The 24,480-nt window shown below is 38.6% G+C and overlaps 1 protein-coding gene across 3 annotated transcripts in view; it reads left to right on the top strand.

The window, feature by feature from the left end:
• The window catches only part of ACOXL (acyl-CoA oxidase like), a 388,168-nt gene that overhangs the window by 343,728 nt on the left and 19,960 nt on the right, over window positions 1–24,480 (top strand). For 2 of the 3 annotated variants that reach the window (XM_008962870.5, XM_055107423.2), the window contains one exon: window positions 17,448–17,549. In XM_008962870.5, coding sequence (XP_008961118.3) covers window positions 17,448–17,549 — 102 coding nt within the window. Of the gene's footprint in view, window positions 1–17,447; window positions 17,550–24,480 lie in introns of those variants that run through there. The other variant, XR_010109188.1, reaches the window with a different exon arrangement.

Raw genomic sequence — 24,480 nt, 5'->3', positions numbered from 1 at the left:
GTTTTATTTTATCCTTTTGATTACTGTGAGGCTGTACTGCTTTCCCTTCTTTCATTTTTGATTTCAGTAATTTGTGTCTTTCTATTTTTGTCTTTGTAAATTTGTTAGAACTTTATCAATTATCTTTTTGAAGAACAACCTTTACTTTTACATTTATTTTTCTCTATCATATTTCTATTTTTATTGATTTCTGTTTTTATATTTATTGTTTATTTTCTTCCAGTTGCTTTGGGTTTTACTCTTGTTTTTCTAGTTTCTTGAGGTATACTTAGATTATTGATTTTAGACTTTTCTTCTTTTCTCTTGTAAGCATTTTATGCTATAACTTTGCCTCTGAGTACTACTTTTCCTGCACCCCACAACAACTTATATATTGCATTTTCATTGTTCTCCACTTCTAATTTCCCTTGAGACTTCCTCCTTGACCCATGAATTATATATAGAATTATATATAGAAGTATGAGGTCTAATTTTTAAGTGTCTAGAATTTGTCCTGTTCTCTTTATGTTATTGATCTCAAATTTATTTCTATTATAATCAGAGAAGATACCATGTCTAATTTATGTTTAGATTTTTTTAATTGTCAAAATTTGTCTTGTTACCCAGGATATGGTCTATCTTGGTGGATATTTCATTTGTCCTTAAAAAAATGTGTATTTGCTATTGTTGAGTAGAATGTTATAATGTCAAGAAGATCTAGTTGGTTGATAATGTTCTTCAGTTCTTTGTATCCTTGCTGATCTTCTGTCAATCAGCATTCTGTCTATCGACTGATAATCTCAGTCCTATCTATTACTGAAAGAGTAAAGTGACATATTCAACTATGCCTGTGGATCTGTCTACTTATCCTTTCCATTCTGTCTGGTTTTTGCTTAGTATATTTTAAAGCATTGTGTGTGCATTCACATTTAGCATTATTACATCTTCTTGTTTCATTTGCCTTTTTATCATTATGTAATTCCCTCTTTATTCCTGGAAGTTTTCTTTTTTCTGAAGTCTACATTGTCTGATATTAATGTAAATACTGCAGGCTTATTTGGATTAGTTTTTGCTTTGCATATTTTTTGTCCTTTTAGTTTTACATCTATCATTATATTTGGAGTTATTTTTTGGTGCACAACTTAGGTTTTTTTAAAACATTTATTTTAAAATTTGTCTCTTGATTGGTATGTTTAAACTATTTACATTTAATGTGATTATTGATATGTTTGGATTAGGTCTGTCATTTTATTTGTTTTCTGTTTTCTCTTCTTTTCATTCCTCCATTTCCTCTTACATGTTGTGTTAGTTTCCTATGGCTACTGTAACAAACTACTGCAAGGTTGATGACATAAAACAACAAAAAATTATTCTTTCATAGTTTTAGAGGTCAGAAGTCTGAAATCGGTATCACTGATCCAAAATCAAGGTGTTGGCAGGATTGCGCTACCTTTGGAGGCTTCAGAGAATAATCCATTCCTTGCTTCTTTCAGGCTCTGGTTGCTTCTGGCATTCCTTGACTGTGGCCAACTCGTTCCAGTCTCTCTCTCCGTGGTCACATTGCCTCCTCCTCTTCTGTCTGTGAAATCTCTCTCTTATAAAGATGCATGTGATTGCATTTAGGACCTACCTGAATAATCCAGAATAATCTCTCCTTTTTAAGAATCTTAACTACACCTGTAAAGGCCCTTTTCCCTTATAAAGTAATATTTGCAGATTTCAGGAATTAGGATCTGAAATTAGGATTCAGGAATTTGGATGGCTATCATTCAGCCTGCAACACTTACCTTCTTTTGAATTACTTGAACATTCTTTAAAATTTCATTTAAAAGAAATTTAACTATATCTCTTTGCATATGTGTTTTTCTGTTTAGTAGTTGCTGTAAGAACTACAATATATATACTTAACTTTACAATTTACTTAGAATCAATATTTTATCTCTTCAAGTGGAATGTAGAAACCTTACCACCATAGTGTTCCTCTCCCCTTTTTCTGTCATACGCATCTTATCAGTACACCTACATACCCTGGAAACCACATCAGACAATATTTTGCTTTCAAATTTTGCTTTCAATCATTAAACATGTTTTAAAAGAATTATGAGAAGAAATAGTTTATCATATTATTCAGCTGTTTACCCTTTCTGTTGCTCTTCCTTCATTCCTGATTGGTATTTACCATTTCCATTTTTCCTTCCTTCATTTTGGTTCTGCCTGAAAAACTGCTTTTAACAATTTTTTTAGAGCAGATTTGCTGGCAACAAATTCTGTTTTCTCATTGGTAATTTTTTAAATCTCATCCTAATTTCTGAACGATCATTTACGCGATATATAATTCTGGATTGACAGTTGTTACTTTCAGTACTTGAAAAATCTTTCTGGTCTCTACAGTTTCTGATGAGAAATTCAATCATTCAGATTGTTTTTCTCCTAGAGGTAATGCGTCAGTTTTTCTTCAGCTGCTTTCAAGAATTTTTCTTTGTTTTTAGATTCCAGATGTTTGATTATGATGTGTCTAGGCATAAATTTCTTTGTGTTTATCCTGTTTGGGGTTCACTAAACTTCTGAAACCTGCACATTTGTGGGGTTTTGCCAGATTTAGGGAGTCTTTTGCCATTATATCTTCAAGTACTGCCTTCTTTCTCCTCTCCTTCCGTGATTCCAATGACATGAAGGTTAGACCTTTTGTTACAATCCCACAGGTCCCTGGAGCTCTCTTTTTCTTTGCCAGTCTATTTTCTCTCTGTTGTTCAGATAGGATAATTTCTATTATTCTATCTTCTAGTTTACTCAGTCTTTCCTCTGTCTCCATAGTTCTGCTTTGGAGCTCATCTTTCTTTTAATCAGGTTACTTTTCAGTTCTAAAATGTCTACTTGATTCTCTTTTATATTTTATATTTCTTTCTTTTTTTTTGAGACAGAGTCTTACTCTGCCGCCCAGGCTAGAGTGCAATGGCGCGATGTCAGCTCACTGCAACCTCTGCCTCCCATATCCAAGCAATCTCATGCCTCAGCCTCCCAAGTAGCTGGGATTGCAGGCACCCACCACCATGCCCAGCTAATTTTTGTATTCTAAGTAGAGGTCGGGTTTCACCATGTTGGCCAGGCTGGTCTTGAAATCCTGACCTCAAGTGATCTGCCCACCTCAGCCCCCGAAAATGCTGGGATTACAGGTGTGAGCCACCACACCTAGCCTGTATTTTCTATTTCTTTACTGAAATTTACTATTCTACCATTTGTTTCAAGACGGTTTGTGATTGTTCATTAGATAATTTTTAGAATGGCTACTTTAAAGCTTTTGCCAGATAATTCTAACATCTGTGTCATTTTGCTGTTGGCATCCGTTGATTGCCCTTTTTCATGCAAGCTACATTTCTCTTCTCCTTCATATGCTGAAAAATCTTGGATTATTTCCTAGACCTTTTGAATATTATGTTATGAGATTCTGGATGTTGTTTAAAACCTATGGAGAATGTTGATGTTTTTGTTTTAGCAGGCAATGTACCTGGTTATGTTTGGGCTGCAAATTTCAGTGCACCTTCTGTTGATTGTGATGCCAATGTCGGTTTGGCCTTCAAACCTTTTGCAGCACTATTTAGCTATGTTCCGTGTATGCACCACTAACAGGCCAGTCTGGCATCTGAATTCTCATCTGTTTACTAGTTCAGTTATCAAGGCCTTTTTTTAAAAAGCTGTACATGTATTTGTTTACTTATTTTTAAAGTTTTTATAAATTTATGGAGTACAGTGTAATTTTGTTAATACATGCATATATTGCATAGTGGTAAATTCATGGATATTAGGGTTATTCCTTGGGTATTCAATAGGGTATTCATCACCCAAATAATGTACATTGTACCCATTAAGTAATTTCTCATCTATCCCCCCAGCCTCTCGCCCTTCTGAGTCTCCATTGACTGATTCCACATTCTGTGTCCTAGTGTATATACATTATTTAGTTCCCACTTATAAGTGAGAACATATAATATTTGTCTTTCTGTGTCTGTTCAAAGTCTTTTGTATGCTAATTAGCATGAAATCCATGCATGAATGTCTCAGGCTGCATTCAACATTTCGTAAACAACTTTCTGGGGCTGCTTTCCCAAGTCCTGCCTCTCCATGACCATCCTGATACTTTCTGGTTCCCTGGGGCTTCCTCTCCTCATCCTCCAGCCAGAAAGCTGAGGTTTAGTTATCCTACTCTGCTGCACATGCTTCCAGGGACATGAGCAGCATGAGGAAAAAGAGTTAAACTCACTGCCAGTTTTGGAGCACTTTGAATTCTGATCTTCTTCCCTAATCTACCTGCCACTATTTATTTTTCAGAGTCCTCAAGTAGCTTCTCCATGCACTGTGTCCAGAAATTATGGCTGCATTCAGTGAAAGAGATGGGGAAAGTCATCTCTATGTTACCCAGAACCAGAGCCCATAGCCTATACCTTTAGTAAGAGTCACCTTTTTTTTTTTAATTCTGAAAAGTGGAGGTACTACAGTGTGAAAGGCCAAAAAAAAAAAAAAAATCTTTGATTTCTGAAAGAATTAATTCCATTCAGGGATTCAACTTCTTCCTGGTTTAGTCTTGGGAGGGTGTATGTGTCCCAGAATTTATCCATTTCTTCTAGATTTTCTAGTTTATTTGCATAGAGGTGTTTATAGTATTCTGTGATGGTAGTTTGTATTTCTGTGGGATCAGTGGGGATATCCCCTTTATCATTTTTTATTGTGTCTATTTGATTCATCTCTCTTTTCTTCTTTATTAGTCTGACTAGCAATCTATTTTGTTAATATTTTCAAAAAACCAGCTCCTGGATTCACTGATTTTTTGAAGGATTTTTTGTGTCTCTATCTCCTTCAGCTCTGCTCTGATCTTAGTTATTTCTTGTCTTCTGCTAGCTTTTGAATTTGTTTGCTCTTGCTTCTGTAGTTCTTTTAATTGTGATGTTAAGGTGTCAATTTTAGATCTTTCCTGCTTCCTCCTGTGGGCATTTAGTGGTATAAATTTCCCTCTAACCACTGCTTTAGCTGTGTCCCAGAGATTCTGGTATGTTGTGACTTTGTTCTCATTGGTTTCAAGAACTTATTTATTTCTGCCTAAATTTCATAGTCATTCAGGAGCAGGTTGTTCAGTTTCCATGTAGTTGTGTGATTGAGGCAATAATTAATAGCCCACCAACCAAAAAAAGCCCAGGAGAAGATGGATTCACAGCCAAATTCTACCAGAGGTACAAAGAGGAGCTGGTACCGTTCCTTCTGAAACTATTCGGAATAGTAGAAAAAGAGGGACTCTCCCTAACTCATTTTATGAGGCCAGCATCATCCTGATACCAAAACCTGGCAGAGACACAACAACAACAACAAAATTTCAGGCCAATATCCCTGATGAACAATGATGTGAACATCCTCAATAAAAAACTGGCAAACCAAATCCAACAGCACATCAAAAAGCTTATTCACCACGATCAAGCCGGCTTCATCCCTGAGATGCAAGGCTAGTTCAACACATACAAATCAACAAACATAATCTATCACATAAACAGAACCAATGACAAAAACCACATGATTATCTCAATAGATACAGAAATGCCTTCAATAAAATTCAACATCCCTTCATGCTAAAAACTCTCAATAAACTAGGTATCGATGGAATGTATCTCAAAATAATAAGAGCTATTTATGACAAAACCACAGCCAATATCATACTGAATAGGCAAAAGGTGGAAGCATTCCCTTTGAAAACCAGCACAAGACAAGGATGCCCTCTCTCACCACTCCTATTCAACATAGTATTGGGAGTTCTGGCCAGGGCAATCAGGCAAGAGAAAGAAATAAAGGATATTCAAATAGGAAGAGAGGAAGTCAAATTCTCTCTGTTTGCAGATGACATGATTGTATATTTAGAAAACCCCATCGTCTCAGCCCAGAATCTCCTTAAGCTGATAAGCAACTTCAGCAAAGTCTCAGGATACAAAATCAATGTGCAAAAATCACAAACATTGCTATACACCAATAACATACAAACAGAGAGCCAAATCATGAGTGAACTCCCATTTAAAATTGCTACAAAGAGAATAAAATACCTAGGAATACAACTTACAAGGGATGTGAAGGACATCTTCAAGGAGAACTACAAGCTGCTGCTCAACGAAATAAGAGAGGACACAAACAAATGGAAAAACATTCCATGCTCCTGGATAGGAAGAATCAATATCATGAAAATGGCCATACTGCCTGAAGTAATTTATAGATTCAATGCTATCCCCACCAAGCTACCATTGACTTTCTTCACAGAATTAGAAAAAAACTACTTTAAATTTCATATGGAACCAAAAAAGAGCCCATATAGCCAATACAATCCTAAGCAAAAGGAACAAAGCTGGAGGCATCACACTACCTGACTTCAAACTATACTACAAGGCTACAGTAACCAAAACAGCATGGTACTGGTACTAAAACAGATATATAGACCAATGGAACAGAACAGAGGCCTCAGAAATAATGCTACACATCTATAATCATCTGATCTTTGACAAACCTTACAAAAACAAGCAATGGGGAAAGGATTCCATATTCAATAAATTGTGTTAGGAAAAGTGGCTAGCCCACAGAAAACAGAAACTGGACCCCTTGCTTACACTTTATACAAAAATTAACTCAAGATGGATTAAAGACTTAAATGTAAGACCTAAAACCATAAAAATCCTAGAAAACAACCTAGGCAATAGCATTCAGGACATAGGCATGGGCAGAGACTTAATGACTAAAACACCAAAAGCAATGCCAATGAAAGCCAAAATTGACAAATGGGATCCAATTAAACTAAAGAGCTTCTGCACAGCAAAAGAAACTATCATCAGAGTGAACAGGCAACCTACAGAATGGGAGAAAATTTTTGCAACCTATCCGTCTGACAAAGGGCTACTATCCAGAATCTACAAAGAACTTAAACAAATTTACAAGAAAAAAAAAAGAAACAACCCCATCAAAAATTGGGTGAAGGATATGCATAGACACTTCTCAAAAGAAGACATTTATGTGACCAACAAACATGAAAAAAAGCTCATCATCACTGGTCATTAGAAAAATGCAAATCAAAACCACAATGAGATACCGTCTCATGCCAGTTAGAATGGCAGTCATTAAAAAGTCAGGAAAAGACAGATGCTGGAAAGAATGTGGAGAAATAGGAACACTTTTACACTGTTGGTGGGAGTGTAAATAAGTTCAACCATTGTGGAAGACACCGTGGTGATTTCTGGTTCTAGATTCCAATGATCTAGAACCGGAAATACCATTTGACTCAGCAATCCCATTACTGGTATATACCCAAAGGATTATAAATCATGCTACTATAAAGACACATGCACACATATGTTTATTGCAGCACTCTTCACAATAGCAAAAACTTGGAACCAACCCAAATGCCCACCAATGATAGACTGGATAAAGAAAATGTGGCACATATACACCATGGAATACTATGCAGCCATAAAAAAGGATGAGTTAATGAGCTTTTCAGGGACATGGATGAAGCTGGAAATTGTCATTCTCACCAAACTAACACAAGAACAGAAAACCAAACATCACATGTTCTCACTCATAAGTGGGAGTTGAACAGTGAGAACACATGGACACAGGGAGGGGAAGATCACACACTGGGGCCTGTCAGGGGGTTGGGGTTAGGGGAGGGATAGCATTAGGAGAAATACCTAATGTAGATGATGGGTTGATGGGTTCAGCAAACCACCATGGCACGTGTATAGCTATGTAACAAACCTGCACATTCTGCGCATGTATCCCAGAACTTAAATTATAATAATTAAAAAAAAGAATTGATTCGAACCCTTACTCTATCATTTAACTTTCTTTGAGCCTCTGTTTCTTCATGTGTAAAAAGGGGGCTGTGTCAGGGGTCCCCAAGACTATCCTCAGGTTCAGGGATTTGCTAGAATGTCTCATAGGATGCAAATAAGCTGTTATATTCATAGTTATAGTTTATTACAGCAAAAAATACAGATTAAAATCAGCAAAGGGAAAAGGTACAGGGGGTAAAGTCCAGGAGAGATCAGCAAACTTCCAATTGTCCACTCCCAGTGGAGTCTATAGACAGCATTTAATTCTCCCAACAATGATGTGTGATAACATGTGCAAGGTGGTGGCAACCAGATCACCCAAACCTTGGAGTCCAGGGTTTTTTTGTTTTTTTTTTTGAATAGTCACATAAGCATGTAGCATTCATATGACTGACCTCAGCTCCTCAGCTCCTCAGACCATATCGCACAACTACCCCAGAGGTAAAAGTGATGCACCATGGCCCAAAGGTCCAGGCATACAAACACACTCATACCAGGCAAGATACTACAAGAGCTCAAAAGTCTCTCTCCCAAGAGCCAGGAAAGGGCCAGTCCTGAAAACTTTGGGTTTGTGCAAGATTTGAGCAGCCCAGACCTGTTAGCTCTTTCCTGCACAGGTCTACAACTTTTAGCTTTCGGAATTATTATGAGGACTAAATGAGGTGGATATAAAATACCTTGTAGTGTCTGACACATAGTAGGTGTTTGATAAATATTAGATATTAGACTCTATAGACAGAGACTTCAAAGGGGCACATGGACTTGTCAGGAATAAAAACAGAAATGTCATTCTGACAATACTTCCAGAAAAAAAAATGTGATTTGGGGCCAGGAGTGGTGGCTCATACCTGCAATCCTAGCACTTTGGGAGGCGAAGGGAGAAGGATCGCTTGAGCCCAGGAGTTCAAGACCAGCCTGGGCAAGATGGCAAGACCCCATCTCTCCCAAAAAATAAAAAACGGTTATGATTTGAGACATACTTATAGAAACCGGGGTAGGAGTAGAGGGACTGTCTTATGGACACAGATCTAAGGAATACACACACACACACACACACACACACACACACGAAGTGGAAGGATTGTGGGGGAGACATTTGTCCAAATATAAACACAAAGCATTTAATAAATGTCAGTAGGGCCAAACCCCAGCATAACATGAGGCTTGACAAATAATCTTATAAAAATTTAAAAGGCCATTTTTAGCTATATTCAAGATGTGAAGAGATGGACTCTTGGTTTAGGCAAGAAAAATTTGGTATTAATACATGGCAAAAAGAAAGCAAAGCTACTTATCTCCTATTATGTTCCCATCTTCTCTCTGAAGCAACGTTGTTCTCAATTGGAAAGGACTTATGATTGACAGAGATTTCAAACAAAGGAGGACAAAAGAAATCCTGGAAAATTATAAATGAGCAAATGTCCACCTTTTCAAAGACAGCTAACAACACAATGACAGGATCAAATCCACACATATCAATACTAACCTTAAATGTAAATGGACTAAATGACCCAATTAAAAGGCACAGAGTGGCCAGCTTGATAAAGAGCAAGACCCAATAGTATGCTGTCTTCAAGAAACCCATCTCACATGCAATGACACCCATAGGCTCAAAATGAAGGGATGGTGAAAAATCTACCAAGCAAATGGAAAACAGGAAAAAAAAAAAAAAGCAGAGGTGGCAATCCTAATTTCAGACAAAACATACTTTAAACCAACAAAAATTTTAAAGACAAAGAAGGACATTACACAATGGTAAATGATTCAATTCAACAAGAAGATGTAACTACCCTAAATGTATATGCACACAACACAGGAACACCCAGATTCATAAAGCAGGTTCTTAAGAGACCTATGAAGAGACTTACATTCCCACACAATAATAGCAGGAAACTTCAGCACCTCAATGACAGTATTAGACAGATCATTGAGGCAGAAAAAACGAAAGTATTCAGGAGCTGAACTCAACACTAGATCAAATGGACCTGATAGACATCTACACAACTCCCCACCCAAATAACAACAGAAGATACATTCATCTCATGGCTACATGGCACATACTCTAAAATTGACCACACAGTCAGGCATAAAACAACACTCAGCCAATTCAAAAACACTGAAATCATACCAACCATGCTCTTGGACCACAGAACAATAAAAGTAGAAATCAAGACTAAGAAAATTGCTCAAAACCATATAATTACATGGAAATTAAACAACCTGCTCTGAATGACTTCTGAGTAAACAATGAAATTAAGGCAGATTTCAAGAAGTTCTTTGAAACTAATGAGAACAGAGATACAATATAGCAGAATCTCTGGGACACAGGTAAGGTAGTGTTAAGAGCGAAATTTATATCACTAAATGCCCACATCACAAAGTTGGAAAGATCTGAAAATAATTACCCAACATTACAACTAGAGGAACTAAAGAAGCAAGAGCAAACCAACCCCTAAGCTAGCAGAAGACAGGAAATAACCAAAATCAAAGCAGAACTGAAGGAGATTGAGACATAAAAAAATACAAAAGATCAACAAATCCAAAAGTTGTGTCTTTGAAAAAATTAATAAGATAGCTAGACTAATAAAGAAGAAAAGAGAGAAAGTCCAAATAAACACAATTAGAAATGACAAAGGGGATGTTACCACCGACTCCACAGAAATACAAATAACCATCAGAGACTACTATGAATACCTGTATATACACAAACCAGGAAGTCTAGAAGAAAGGGATAAGTTCCTGGACACACACATCCTCCCAAGGCTGAACTAGGAAGAAACTGAATCTGTTAACAGACCAATAATGAGCTCCAAAATTGAATCAGTAATAAATAGCCTACCAACCAAAAATAGCCCAGGACCAGATGGATTCACAGTTGAATTCTACCAGATATACAAAGAAGACCTGGTATCATTACTACTGAAACTATTTCAAAACATTGAGAAAGGACACCTCCCCAACTCATTCTATGAGGCTGGCATCATCCTGATACCAAAGCCTGGCAGAGACACAACAACAAAAAAAGAAAACTTTAGGGCAATATCCTTGATGAACATAGATGCAAAAATACTCAACAAAATCTTAGCAAATCAAATCCAGCAGCATGTAAAAAGCTAATCCACCAGGATCAAGTAGTTTTTATCCTTGGGATGCTAGGTTGGTTCAACATACACAAGTTAATAAATGTGATTCATCACATAAACAGAACTAAAGACAAAAATCATATGATTATCTCAGTAGATGCAGATGAAATTCGATAGATAGATGTGAATGGGATTGCATTCCTGATTTGGCTCTCAGCTTGGATATTGTTGATGTATAGAGGGTTGGCTGTTGGTTTATTGGGGGTTTTTAACATGAAGGAATGTTGCATTTTATTGAACATCTTCGATAAAAGGCACTGAAGGAACATACTTGAACATAGTAAGAGTCATCTATGAAAAACCCACAGTCAAAATCATACTGAATGGGCAAAAGCTGGAAGCATTCCCCTTGAAAACCAGCACAAGACAAGGATCCCCTCTCTCACTACCCCTGCTTAACATAGTAAGTCCTGGCCAGAACAATGAGGCAAGATAAATAAATAAAAGGTATCCAACTAGGAAGGGAGGAAGTCAAACTATTCCTGTTTGCAGACAACATGATTCTATGTCTAGAAAAACCCTATGGTCTCTACCCAAAAGATCCTTGAGCTAATAAACAACTTCAGCAAATTTCAGGATACAAAATCAACATATAAAAATCAGTAGCATTCCGATACACCAACAAAATCCAAGTTCAGAGCCAAATGAGGAATGCAATCCCATTCACAATGGACACAAAAAGAAGAAAATACCTAGAAATACAAATAACCAGAAATGTAAAAGATATCTACAATGAAAATTATAAAACACTGCTCAAAGAAATCAGAGATGACACAAACAAATGGAAAAACCTTCCATGCTCATGGATAGGAAGAATCAATATTGATAAAATGGCCATCCTGACCAAAACATTTACAGATTTAATGCTATTCCTATCAAACTATCAATGACATTCTTCACAGAACTAGGAAAAGCTGTTTTAAAATTCATATAGAACCAAAAAAGAGTCCAAATAGCCAAGGCAATCCTAAGCAAAAGGAACAAAGTTGGAGGCATCATATTACTCAACTTCAAACTATATTACAGATACAGTAACCAAAATAGCACGGTACTGGTACAAAAACAGACACATAGACCAATGGTACAGAATAGAGAGCCCAGAAATAATGCTGCACACCTACAATGCAGTACACCATCTGATCTTTGACAAAGCTAACAAAAACAAGCAATGAGGAGGGGACTCCCTGTTCAATAAATGGTGCTGGGATAACTGACTAGCCATATGCTAAAGACTGAAACTGGACCCCTTCCTTACACCATATACAAAAATCAACTCAAGACGGATTAAAGACTTAAATGTAAAACCTAAACCTATGATAACCTGGGAAATACCATTCCAGACGTAGGAACTGGCAAAGATTTCATGACAAAGATGCCAAAAGCAATTAAAACAGAAGCAAAAATTAACAAATGGGATCTAATTAAACTAAAGAGCTTCTGCTCAGCAAAAGAAACTATCAACAGGGTGAACAACCAACTTACAGAATGGGAGAAAATATTTGCAAACTATACATCTGACAAAGGTCTAATATCCAGCATCTCTAAGGAACTTAAATTTATAAGACAAAAACAAACAACCCCATTGAAGAGTAGGCAAAGAACATGAACAGACACTTCAGAAGAAGACATATATGTGGCCAAAAAGCATATGAAAAAATGCTCAATATCACTAATCATTAGAGAAATGCAAATAAAAACCACAATAAGATACCATCTCACACCAGTCAAAATAGCTCTTATTAAAAAGTCAAAAAATAACAGATGCTGGCAAGGTTGCAGAGAAAAAGGGAACGCCTATGTACTGCTGGTGGGAGTGTAAATTAGTTCAACCATTGCTGAAAGCAGTGTGGCAATTCCTCAAAGAACTAAAAGCAGAATTACCATTCAACACAGCAATCCCACTACTGGGCATATACCCAAAGGAATATAAATCATTCTACCATAAGGATACATGCATGCCTGTGTTCACTGCAGCACCATTCACAATAGCAAAGACATGCAATCAACCTAAATGCCCATTAATGGTAGGCTTCGTAAAGAAAATGTGGTATATATACTACGCAGCCATGAAAAAAAATGAGATAATGTCGTTTGCAGGAACATGGATAGAACTGGAGCCCATTATCCTTAACAAGCCAGCACAGGAACAGAAAACCAAGTACTGCTGGTTCTCACTTTTAAGTGGGAGCTAAATAATGAGAACACATGGACACACAAAGGGGAACAACAGACACCGGGGCCAACCTTAGGGTGCAGGGTGGGAAGAGGGAGAGGATCAGGAAAAATAACTATTGGGTACTAGGCTTGGTACATGGGTGATGAAATAATCTGTACACCAGACTCCCATGACATCAGTTGAACTATACTCACACATATAGCCCTGAACCTAAAATAAAAGTTAAAACAAAAACCAAAAAAAGTAGATATGGGAAACTATAGAATCTGAGATTAATATAAATCCAAGTTAAAATTCTACAAAAGACTATTCCAGATAGTTTATGTACAAATAGAAAAGGGACCATCACTAGAAGGCTGCCTAGTTAAGTAAGGATAAGTAAGGATTAATTAAGTAAGGCTTATCCTTCCTTTCTTATACTTCCTTTCTTAATCAGATTACTAGAAGAGAAAATTTGGACCCAGGCACGGTGGCTTACACCTGTAATCCCAGCACTTTGGGAGGCCGAGGCGGGTGGATCACAAGGTCAAGAGATCGAGACCATCCTGGCCAACATGGTGAAACCCCGTCTCTACTAAAAATACAAAAACTTAGCTGGGCATGGTGGCGTGAGCATGTAGTCCCAGCTACTCGGGAGGCTGAGAAAGGAGAATCGCTTGAACCAGGGAGGTGGAGGTTGTAGTGAGCCAAGATTGCCACTGCACTCCAGCCTGGCGATAGACCGAGACTCCGTCTCAAAAACAAACAAACAAACAAACAAATTTGGAAAAATTGATGATGTGTCTTGATTTTGGCCAACATTTTGCCAAGCTAGAGAAACAAGAGTCAGGTAATATTCCATTAAATAAGTTTCCAGAGAGCTTGAATCAAGTCTCAGCTAACTTGAATTCAGCTGATGTAGACCTATCAGCTGACAAGACTTTACGAACTTGTAAATGACAAAACACGTCAGGTGACTTAACCAAGAGTCATAAAGAACTCCTTGGGGAGTTCAAGGTAGGCCATATAAACAATATGACTTTAAAATAAATTTAAAATTAAAAACATTCCCTTAGGTATGTATATATGTATGTATGGGTTAGTTGAAAATAGTTTATGGGGGGAAAGGCTTAGTTAGGAATGTCAAATGATCAAATGTTTGATATAAACCAAATGTGCATGGTATTCTTTCACTCATTTATTCAAAAATATTATATACTAACTATAAAAGCACATTCTGCCTTGCTTTGCATGTAAAAGTATAGAATCCAAACCTAGGGCAGTAATGGTGCTGCAGATGCCATAGTGATGAGACAACACTGGATATTGCTTTTAGTTTTATAAGACACCTTGGAGAAGAGAATTAACCATCCAGACTAGGCCACCAGTTTCAAGGTGGCCCAAGAGTTGAAACCAAGTGTTAAGAGGAGATTGACGATCTGTTGAGGCTGATCATCCTGAAGGGTGGAAGACTAAGTGGAGATGTGAAAAATATCTTTAAATTTTTTAAAGGCTATTGTCTGGAAGCTTTCATAGACTGCTGCTTGGTTCCTTAGGTAGCAGAAGTTGTAACATCAATAGCTATGAGTTATAGGAAATTGGGTTTCAGCTAATATCATACAGTGTGTCAGCTCCTTTACCAGACCCTAGGCATATAAAGATGAGCAGGACAAGATCCCCTTCCTCACAGTTAATCCATAAATTCATATTCCATATAGAGAAGTGGCTCCAGACACAATGACTCTTCCAACAGTGAGATTCATTAGGAAATTGGATGCCTCTTAACACACTGAGCTCCCATCTCTGGAACACAAAAGAAAGACATTTCAGGTACTGTTTGGGGGACTGAGGCTGGGCTGATGGTACCTGTGCCTAGCTGTGGTGTTCTGGTAGCCACCAAGAACCAGGACTCCTATTTACCAGGACAAGCAAAGGGGGTAGCCCAAGGAGAGTCTGAGCTGTGTTCCTGGAGGAAAGCAAAAGATTAAAGCCAAAAATGTGGCCCTGAGAATCAGGTACACAAAAGCCACAGACTGTCAACAGGAGAGCAATTCTCAAGTCCAAAGAAGGGAAGAGCAGACATAGCCAGGATGCATGGTGTGAGCCTGGGGAAAACCATCATTTGGGAACAGCCTGGGAATGCCAGCCAGTTAGCAGCTTGTTGGGAGCTCTCTGTGATCAAGCAGGCTTTGGCTTGGATCAGATGGGACTGGACAAGACGCTGAATGACCCTCTGTCAGGGGTGTTAGAGATGTGACTTGTGATAGATGTGTTCCATTTGCCTCTGTAGCTCTGCTCACCACTCTTCTCTACCCTGTGTGGATCTAGGAAGTTGACCTACATTGCCTGCATCCATGGAATCCTTGCCTTTTGGACTTATTTTGGTTTAGATAACAGCTAGAGCAGTGGTTTGGAGTCTTTGAAGAGGTCCTTCACATCCCTTGTTAGCTGAGAACAGCTAGAGATTAAAGAGGGAGGAAGGCAGCAGAGTTAGGATCCCCCTGCTCCCTGCTTGCCTCACCATGGGGTCACCTTGGGATTGCTGTTTTTCTTGGCTGAGGGTCACAGCTCCTCTTAAAATGTCCCTGTTTACATAGCTTTTTCTTCCAGGATCCAGCAGCCACTCCCTGCCCTCTACCCTCTAAGCCTAGAAGGTGGTAACAGCTCCAGTTACCAGCTCCAGGGTACTGCACTATCTCTTAGGGATCTCCTACATCTTGTCCATCCTATTTAAATGCTTCTTATATTATACTAATGTGAATGTATCATCTGTTTCTTGGTTGAACCCTGGCTGATACAGGATTCTGGATTGAGTGAGAAGATGGACTAGATTATTTCTAAGAACTCTTATACTTCTAGAGCTCTGGATTTCTTGTCACTGATCTTATATTTTTGTATACCTGAGTGATGAGGATTAAATTTCTGCACCTAGAAACTCACAGCAAATATTTTTGTAGCACATAAGAAGTTCATCTAGAGACTCGTGATTTGGCTTAACCACCTAATTTATATGATTTATTATTTTTATAAGAATTTATGTTTTCAGTATGAATTGCAGTTCATAGTCTCAGTTGCTCACACTATCTGAAGGGTCAGCTAACATCTTTATTGGTGTCATGTAAAAGACCCAAAGGGCACTTAATCTGGCCAAGCAACTACTGTCCAGACTTTGGTAATTTCATAAAGGAGCTGAAATTAACCTTAAATATCTTTCATAAATAAGCTGCTCAGCCATACTGTGACACTTTCTGGGAAGACTGAATAGTTGAGGCTCCTCATAATGATGCTGTTCCAAGGATACGCCAGAACCTCAAGAAAGGAATGAGGAGACCACAGGGTCTGCATGACTGTGAACCACATGACTGTGAACCACATGACTTCTGAGTCTGATAAGCCATAGAAGGCAAATTGTCTTCTAGTGGGAAGATCATTTCTATTTGACTCAGAATAAGAGGGTTTTGTTTTTGCTTGGTTTGGTTTTGAGGCTATCTTACTTCTAATGAGTCATTATCTTTTAGAGATACACAGTGAGATGTTTGTGGGTGAAATGATATGACTGAGGTCTGCTTTGCAGTGATACAGAGAAGGGGAATAGGTGGGAGCAGAGTAAAAACAGGATTCGCGATGAGTAGATATGGGTGATGGAGACATGAGGCCCATACTATGCTCTCTATTTTTGCGTGATTTTGAAATTATTGAATATCGAGAGTTACGTGAATAAACAGTTAAATAAAAAGTGACTTCTTCCTACAGGGAAACTCATTTATTGTTGCTTGGTGCCCATGATGTGATGCAGAAGCTCTGTGTGTAGGTTTCAGAAACATAATAGGAAAAAACATATTGAAACAAAATGTAAATGAGGAATGCTATTTTTTGTGAAAGTTTACCCAAACCATGATCAATGGAAAATATCAAGATATTATTATTCAGGATGTACCTTTACAGTATCTTTCACGTGGACTTTGCTGTATGGACTTTGCTCCTAAATAACGTGGGGTAGAGGAGAACCAGGTAAGTTACATATGAAATAAGGTTGGTTGTGAGTTAAAATTTCTTGAGTTTTGGGGAAGGATATATGGGAGTTCGTTATACTATTTGTTCTACTTTTGTATATGCTTTAAATTTTTCATAGAATTCATTTAAAAAATAAAACCTATACTGCACATCCAAAACATGGCCATTTTACGATTTTAGGAAAGTATTAACTTTTACGATTTTATGAAATGTAATATTATGTTATTTCTCTTTCGCCTCCTTAGATTTTGTGTTTTCTAATATATTGCTATTTGTCCATTTCTTTTGTTTTCCCCCACCCCTTAGTTTTGTCTGTTGTATGGAACCAAGCTGGTGTTTCAGGAGCGGGCCTGGTATTTAGAACATAAATACTTGACTCCCATGGCCAGCACGAGGATCAGGAATCAGGTAAGGTCCCTGGGGTACAGAAAAACACTTTGTACATCAGCCCTGGTCTCCTTGCTTTCTTAGAAAACAGTCCTGCCAATCTTCTATCAGTTTCCACTCATGGATTTTTATGCCTCTGGGACTTCACATGTATATTTTCATTACCTATCATGATCGTATTACACTTAAGAGTTTAGGTGACAAGGGAATGACTCACTGTACATGAGTTTTCTAACATGAAAAGGAGAGGAAGGTATCAAAATGTTTTCCTTGTCTTGGCCCAAAAAAAAAAAAAAAAGTGTTAGTGATTTCTTTTCTGCTTCTTACCAAAGCCTATTAATACATTGTTTATATTAAGAAGAAAGACCCAGGGTATTTTTATGTCAGTGGTAGCCACGGGGAATTCAATACAATAGCTACGGAGCACCTGAAAAAGAAGGTGAGGCCAGTATTCACCACGAAAATGCTACTGCAAAGAAAAAGAATGTGAAACAGCATACTCATCAGTAAAACACATTTCTGATTACGTCCTTTCTGCAGGAGAGATGCTGAAACACAAACAGGTATAAGACTCAGTCTCCACATGAAGGGGGCTCATATCCAAGGACACAAAACCACTTTAAAAACATAAATACTGGCCAGGTGCAGTGGCTCATGCCTGTAATCCCAGCACTTTGGGAGGCTGAGGCGGGCAGATCTCCTGAGCTCAGGAGTTCGACACCATCTTGGGCAACATGGTGAAACCCTGTCTACTAAAATACAAAAAAATTAGCTGGGTGTGGTGGCATGTGGCTGTAGTCCCAGCTACTCGGGAGGCTGAGGCATGAGAATCACTTGAGCCCCGGAGTTGGAGGTTGCAGTGAGCAGAGATTGCGCCACTGTACTCCAGTTTGGGCTACAGAGTGAGACTCCATCTCAAAACAAAACAAAACAACAACAACAACAGCAAAAAACAACAAAACAAAACACAAATACTCTCACAGGGGCATGGAGGTTTTCGAATGAACTTGGCCATAAGAATAAATTCAGAGTTGACAGAACAGACGTCTTAGGAATAAATGCCATTCTTATGCTAGACCTTGAAGAGTAGAAAATTAAGAGATGGTGTCCCAATTGAGAGGGGAAAATGCAGTTGAAACTTCAGACAGGGTTGATAAAGTGAGGACGATCATAGACATGGAGTACTTAGACATATTAATAAACAATAAAGACTTTACCTGTCTAATGGAAAACCTGGAGAAGTCGTCAGGAACCAGACTACAGTGGACCCTGGAGAACCTTGAAGAACATTTTTCCTTTTCAGGAAAACGGAGGTTACAGAGAAAAGTATATGTAATGATGCTACAGTAATGTATTTCTGTATAACAAATGACTCCAAACTTACGACTTAAAACAACCACCACTTATTATTTGTCTTGGTCCATTTTTTGCTGCTGTAACAGAATACCATAGACTGGGTAATTTATAAAGAAAAGACATGCATTGCTTACAGTTCTGGAAGATGGAAAGTCCAAGGTCAAGGGGCCCACGTCTGGCAAAAGCCTACATGTAGCACCATCCCATGGAAGGGAAGAGCAAGAGAGGGTGAAAGCGAGAGAGAAGGAAGGGAGGGGTTGAACTTATCCTTTTATTAGGAAACACTCCTGAGATAACAGCATTAATCCATTCATGAGGGCAGAGCTGTCATGTCCTATTCACCTTCTAAAAGTCATACCTCTCATCACTGTTGCATTGGGGATTAAGTTTTCAACACATAAACTTTGGGGGATACATTCAAGCCACAGCATCATTTCTCATGATTTTGCATTCTAGACAGAGTTCAGCTATTAACAGACAGTGCTTCTGCTCAATGTGGTGTCTGCTGGGGCTAAGGGTTCACAAAGACTTCTTCATTCTTATGGCTGGCAGCTCAGCTAGGATGACAGGAACAGATGGGTAATTGTCTCCTTCCATGTAGCCTAGTTTGGGCCTATTCACAGTAGGGTAGTTTCAGGGTGGTCGAATGTTTTATTTGATGGCTTCCAGGAAGGAGAAAGTAGAAGATGCCAGTCTTCGTAAAGGATAGGCCCAGAACTAACAGTGTTACTTCCACTGAATTCTGTCAGTCAGAGGAAGTCACAGTGCCAGCACAGATTCACAGCTGGAGGAGAGACTTTACCGCTTGATGTGAGGAGTAGCATGTACATGCTGGGAAGGAAAGAATTGATGGCAGCTATCTTTGAAGACTATTTCCCACAAAGAGAGTGCCCACTTTGGGAAGATGGAAGAATACTTTTTAATTAGAAAAAAAAAAACCTACATAAGGGAAGATTTTAAATCTGTGCCACCAGGTATTTCAGTGACACAGAATTAGATAAACAATATGCAATATATCAGAGGAATATTTAGTGAAGGAAATGAACTTTCATATAAAACATTGAAGTGCTTTTGTATTTTTCTTTTTCTTTTTTCTTTTTTTTTTTTTTGAGTTGGAGTCTTGCTCTGTCACCCAGGCTGGAGTGCCATGTCGTGATCTCAGCTCAGTGCCACCTCGGCCTCCCGGGCTCAAGTGATTCCTTGCCTCAGCTTCCTGAGTAGCTGGGATTATAGGCACCCGCCACCATGCCTGACTAATTTTTGTATTTTTAGTAGAGACAGGGTTTCACCATGCTGTCCAGGCTGAGCTCCAACTCCTGGACTCAAGTCATCCGCCAGCCTTGGCCTCCCAAAGTGCTGGGATTACAGGCGTGATCCACTGCACCCGGACTGCTTTTGTATTCTTACAGTGCCACATGCTTTCCACACTTCTCACTTATTGGATCCTCTTAACAGCCTGGGAAATACGCAGGCAGGAGCCAGCCACTTTGGAACAAGCTTTATCTGTAGGGCTATAGGACATCTCAAAGCCTTCTTTGTCACATCTCTGAGCTGGCAACCCTGAGTACTCATCCCATTTGCTGGTGTCCCCAAAGGGGAGAGGATAGTAGAGCTGGCACAAATCCTTCCTTTCCCACTGCCACCATACCTCTTTGCAGGGATCTCAAGGCTTTAGAGAAATGATTTGCAGCCATTCTTCACAAAAAATATCTGGGACCCTTGGTCAATTGAAAGTGCTAAATGAGAGTGTGCTTGCAAAGAAGATGAGAGGAGGCTGGGCTGATTGGTATTACTAACAAGGGTCCAGGTGTTTTCACATGATAGCTCTCCACATTTACTGATTCTTTCTTCAGATGCATCTAACATTCTGGTTACCCCATCCTCCCAGTTTTTAATTCCAATTGTTAGAATTTTTATTTTTAAAATTATTATTATTATTATTATTATTATTATTATTATTGAGACAGAGTCTTGCTCTGTAGCCCAGGCTGGAGTGCAGTGGCCTGATCTTAGCTCACTTCAACCTCTGCCTCCCGGGTCCCCATTCAAGCCATTCTCCTGCCTCAGCCTCCCAAGTACCTGGGATTATAGGCACGTGCCACCACGCCTAGCTAATTTTTGTATTTTTAGTAGAGACGGGGTTTCACCATGTTGACCAGGCTGGTCTTGAACTCCTGACCTCGTGATCTGCCCCCCCTCAGCCTCTCAAAGTGCTGGGATTACAAGCAAAATTTTTTTTTATATCATGCATGTCACTTTTTCGTTTCCTGTTCCCCAAAGATATATTCAATATTGTATTTTATTTTTTATATGTTGAAACTTAGCTGTTTTATAGTCTGTAGCTAATAATTCCAATACCTTAAAATCTTTACAAGTCTATTTATTTTTGTGTCTTGTTTCTTCTGTGTGTCTGGTTATCTTTTATTGTGTGTTGGTCATTTGTTTTGAGAAATAATGTGTAAGATGTACATGAAGTCCCAATCGAAGGTAATTTTCCTTTGAAAGGCCTCTGAAAACACTCTCAGTTTGACACCCACCTTAAACCAAATTCAAGGCTTGGGCTTTTCTGGAAGACTCAGATACTCAAAATAAGGGTAGCAATTTTTTTACCCTCCCCCTGTAGATATAGCTCTTTGACATCCCAGCTTGTCATGGTGAGGGTCTGCTGTCACTTTTCTTGCTTAGTGCTGACCCTGATTTTTACTATTATTACCTTCTATCACCTGCCTGACCACCATCAAGCTGTCAGTGAAAATTCAGATTTTCTGGAAATGGCAAACACCTTCAGGGAAAATGCAATTTTCTGACTTGTTTATTTCTCTGGGTTCCCATTTCCCCATAAATTTTGGCTTTATTGTTTTGTCAGATCATTGATGCTTTGAAGATGTTTCCTGTATTTTCTTCAAATATTTTGGTTGTTTTCTGCAGAAAAGTTGGGGGAAAAAATCTAGCCCCCTGTTCTCAGAAATAGAAAGTTGCTTCAGTGTTATTCTATATGACCCCACAGCAACCCAGTGAAAAATTTTCATTACTCTTACACAGAGATGAGAAAACTGAGGCCCAAAGTGGCCAAGTAACTCACTCAAAGTAACACAGCTAGCAAAAACTCCTATCTCTCTGACTGCAAACATTTTCATTTATTTTATTTGGATAAAAATCACCATCAGAACAACAACCACATCCAGCACCCAGTTCTTGATTTCTAGCACCATCCTCCAATAAAAGGAACCAGGGTCCTTGGAGAAATAGCTGATTTTAGGGCTGGCCAGTGAATGCACAAGATGAGCCTGGAGCATGTTCTGGTGTCAGAAAGTAAGAAAGTCCTTGAAAAACAAACAAACAAAAGCTTGTGATGATGGCAGTATGTTCCAGGGACACAGGAAGGAGCCAACTGAAAGAGCTCCTTCCCAGTGGCCAAGGCTGGAACAATTTGAGCAACAAAAATAATGTAATATTGGGTTATAACTCCAAATATATAGTAATTAAGCCCAAGTCCGTAATGATATGAATAAATGATTAAGCAAATAAATAAATGGGGGAAAGACACATCTTCCTTGCAGAAGAATCCCAAATAATATTTGTAGGTATTCCTCCCTCCAGGAGGTAAAGCTTAATTCCCCTTCTCTTTAGTGTGGGTTGGACTTTAGCAACTTGCTTTTATTTTAAAGAATAGATTATGGAAGAGAGAAATACTTATTTTACAATGGAGAAACCTGGTAGATCCTAACCAAGTGATTAAGGTACATATCAAATGATTAAGGTACATATCACCAGTGATAACATCATGTTGATAGCATGTACTCTGTGGTGTGATATGATGAAAAGAACACTTCCCTCTTCCCTGAAACCCATAACCCAAATCTAAGCATGAGAAAACACATCAGACAAAACAAAATGGAGGAACGGTCTACAATTCAGGGGTGTGTAATCTTTTGGCCTCCCTGGGCCACATTGGAAGAAGAGTTGTCTTGGGCCACACATAAAATACACTAACACTAATGACAGCTGACGAGCTAAAAAAAATAAAAATCACAAAAACATCTCGTAATGTTTTTTAAAAAGTTTATGAATTTGTACTGGGCCACATTCAAAGCTATCCTGGGCCTCATGTGGCCCATGGGCTGTGGATTTGCCAAGCTTGTCCATAATACCTGCCTAGTACCCATTAAAACTGACGATGCATGAAAGACGAGAAAAGACTGAAGCCATCACAGAGCAGAAGAGACTCAGGAGACATGATAACTAAATACAATGCAGTATCATGTATTGAATCCTGGGACAGAAGAACATGAGTAGAAAAACTGGTAAAATCTGAATAAAGTCTATAGTTTAGTTATTAGTAATGCATTAATATTGGTTTCCTAGTTTTTACAATGAGCCATAGTTATGGGGAAACTGGGTGAAGGGCAAATGAGAACTCTTGTTATCTTTGAAACTTTTCTGTAAATTTGAAAGTATTCCAAAATAAAAAGTTTACTAAAAAAAAAAAAGTTAGCATAGGGAGATAGCAATCAGCCTAAACTGTTTCTAAATAAATAAAACTTTCCAGAACACCCAGGACTTATACTGATGCTCCAGTCTGATGGAAATTAGAAATGCATATATATACTTAAAAATTATCTCATTTCATTCTCATTAAGACCTTCAAGGAAAGTAAGGCTAATATAATCCCCATTCAACAAATGAGTAAAACTAAGAAAGAGAGACATTAAATGACTGTCGAAGATTCTAGCTGAACACAGAAACCAGAGCTCCGAATCCCAAATGGAGGTGGGTTAAGCTCCAGGCATCACCCATTTGTAGTCCTCCTTGTTCCTTTGGCACACTCTAGGGCACTAGAAGCCCTGAGGAGTTCATATGCTTCTCCAAAGCCGGCAAAATCCATCCACATATTCAGAAGGCAGCGCAAGTGCCCAGTTGTTCAACCGAGGCCCCACAAGAGAAGGAGTTGGGTTGAGGTTTATTTTTAAAATTCCAATCCCCCACAGTCCTTCCAATCAGATAACTAATGCCTATTCTTTTGTCTGGAACTTCAGTGTTGTCAGAGCAGGTCCATATTCATTCTTATATCATCCTCACAAGCACCCTTTAGTGTGAACAGCTGTTACTCCCCTGTAGGCACAGAGAAACTGAGGTTGACTTGCTGCTCAGTGAGCAAATAGTAAGCTGGGGCTTCTATAGCAGATTTCGGACTCCACTCCACTGCTGTCCTAGTGTCTCCCTAGCTGGGGAGGAGGATGAACTGCTCCCCCTTGCTGCCCTCTCTGTGAGACCTTGGCTCGAAGGCCAGTGGTGGTGCCCCCGGGGCTCCATCCTAACAAGGTCTCTAAGTACACAAGATTCCTGTGTCCTGGCCATTAAGCATTTTTGCAGGGGTATGTAGAGAACAATTGTGTTCCTTGTTCTTGGAAAATTTAGTGTCCAGGCATTATCCTGTTTCAGTCTTCATTAACCCAGACATTTGTATTTATTTTGCTTCAGATAATTATCAGCATTAGTGAGTAGCTATCAGCTGAGACTCATTTTAAGGAAGAAAGCCTTTCAAAATGACCCAACAGTTAACAATTGTATATCTCCATTAAAACTGACTTCATTT

Source organism: Pan paniscus, chromosome 12 (assembly GCF_029289425.2).
Source record: "Pan paniscus chromosome 12, NHGRI_mPanPan1-v2.0_pri, whole genome shotgun sequence".
Classification (NCBI taxonomy): Eukaryota; Metazoa; Chordata; class Mammalia; order Primates; family Hominidae; genus Pan; species Pan paniscus.
This window is presented reverse-complemented; position numbering and strand designations above follow the sequence as displayed.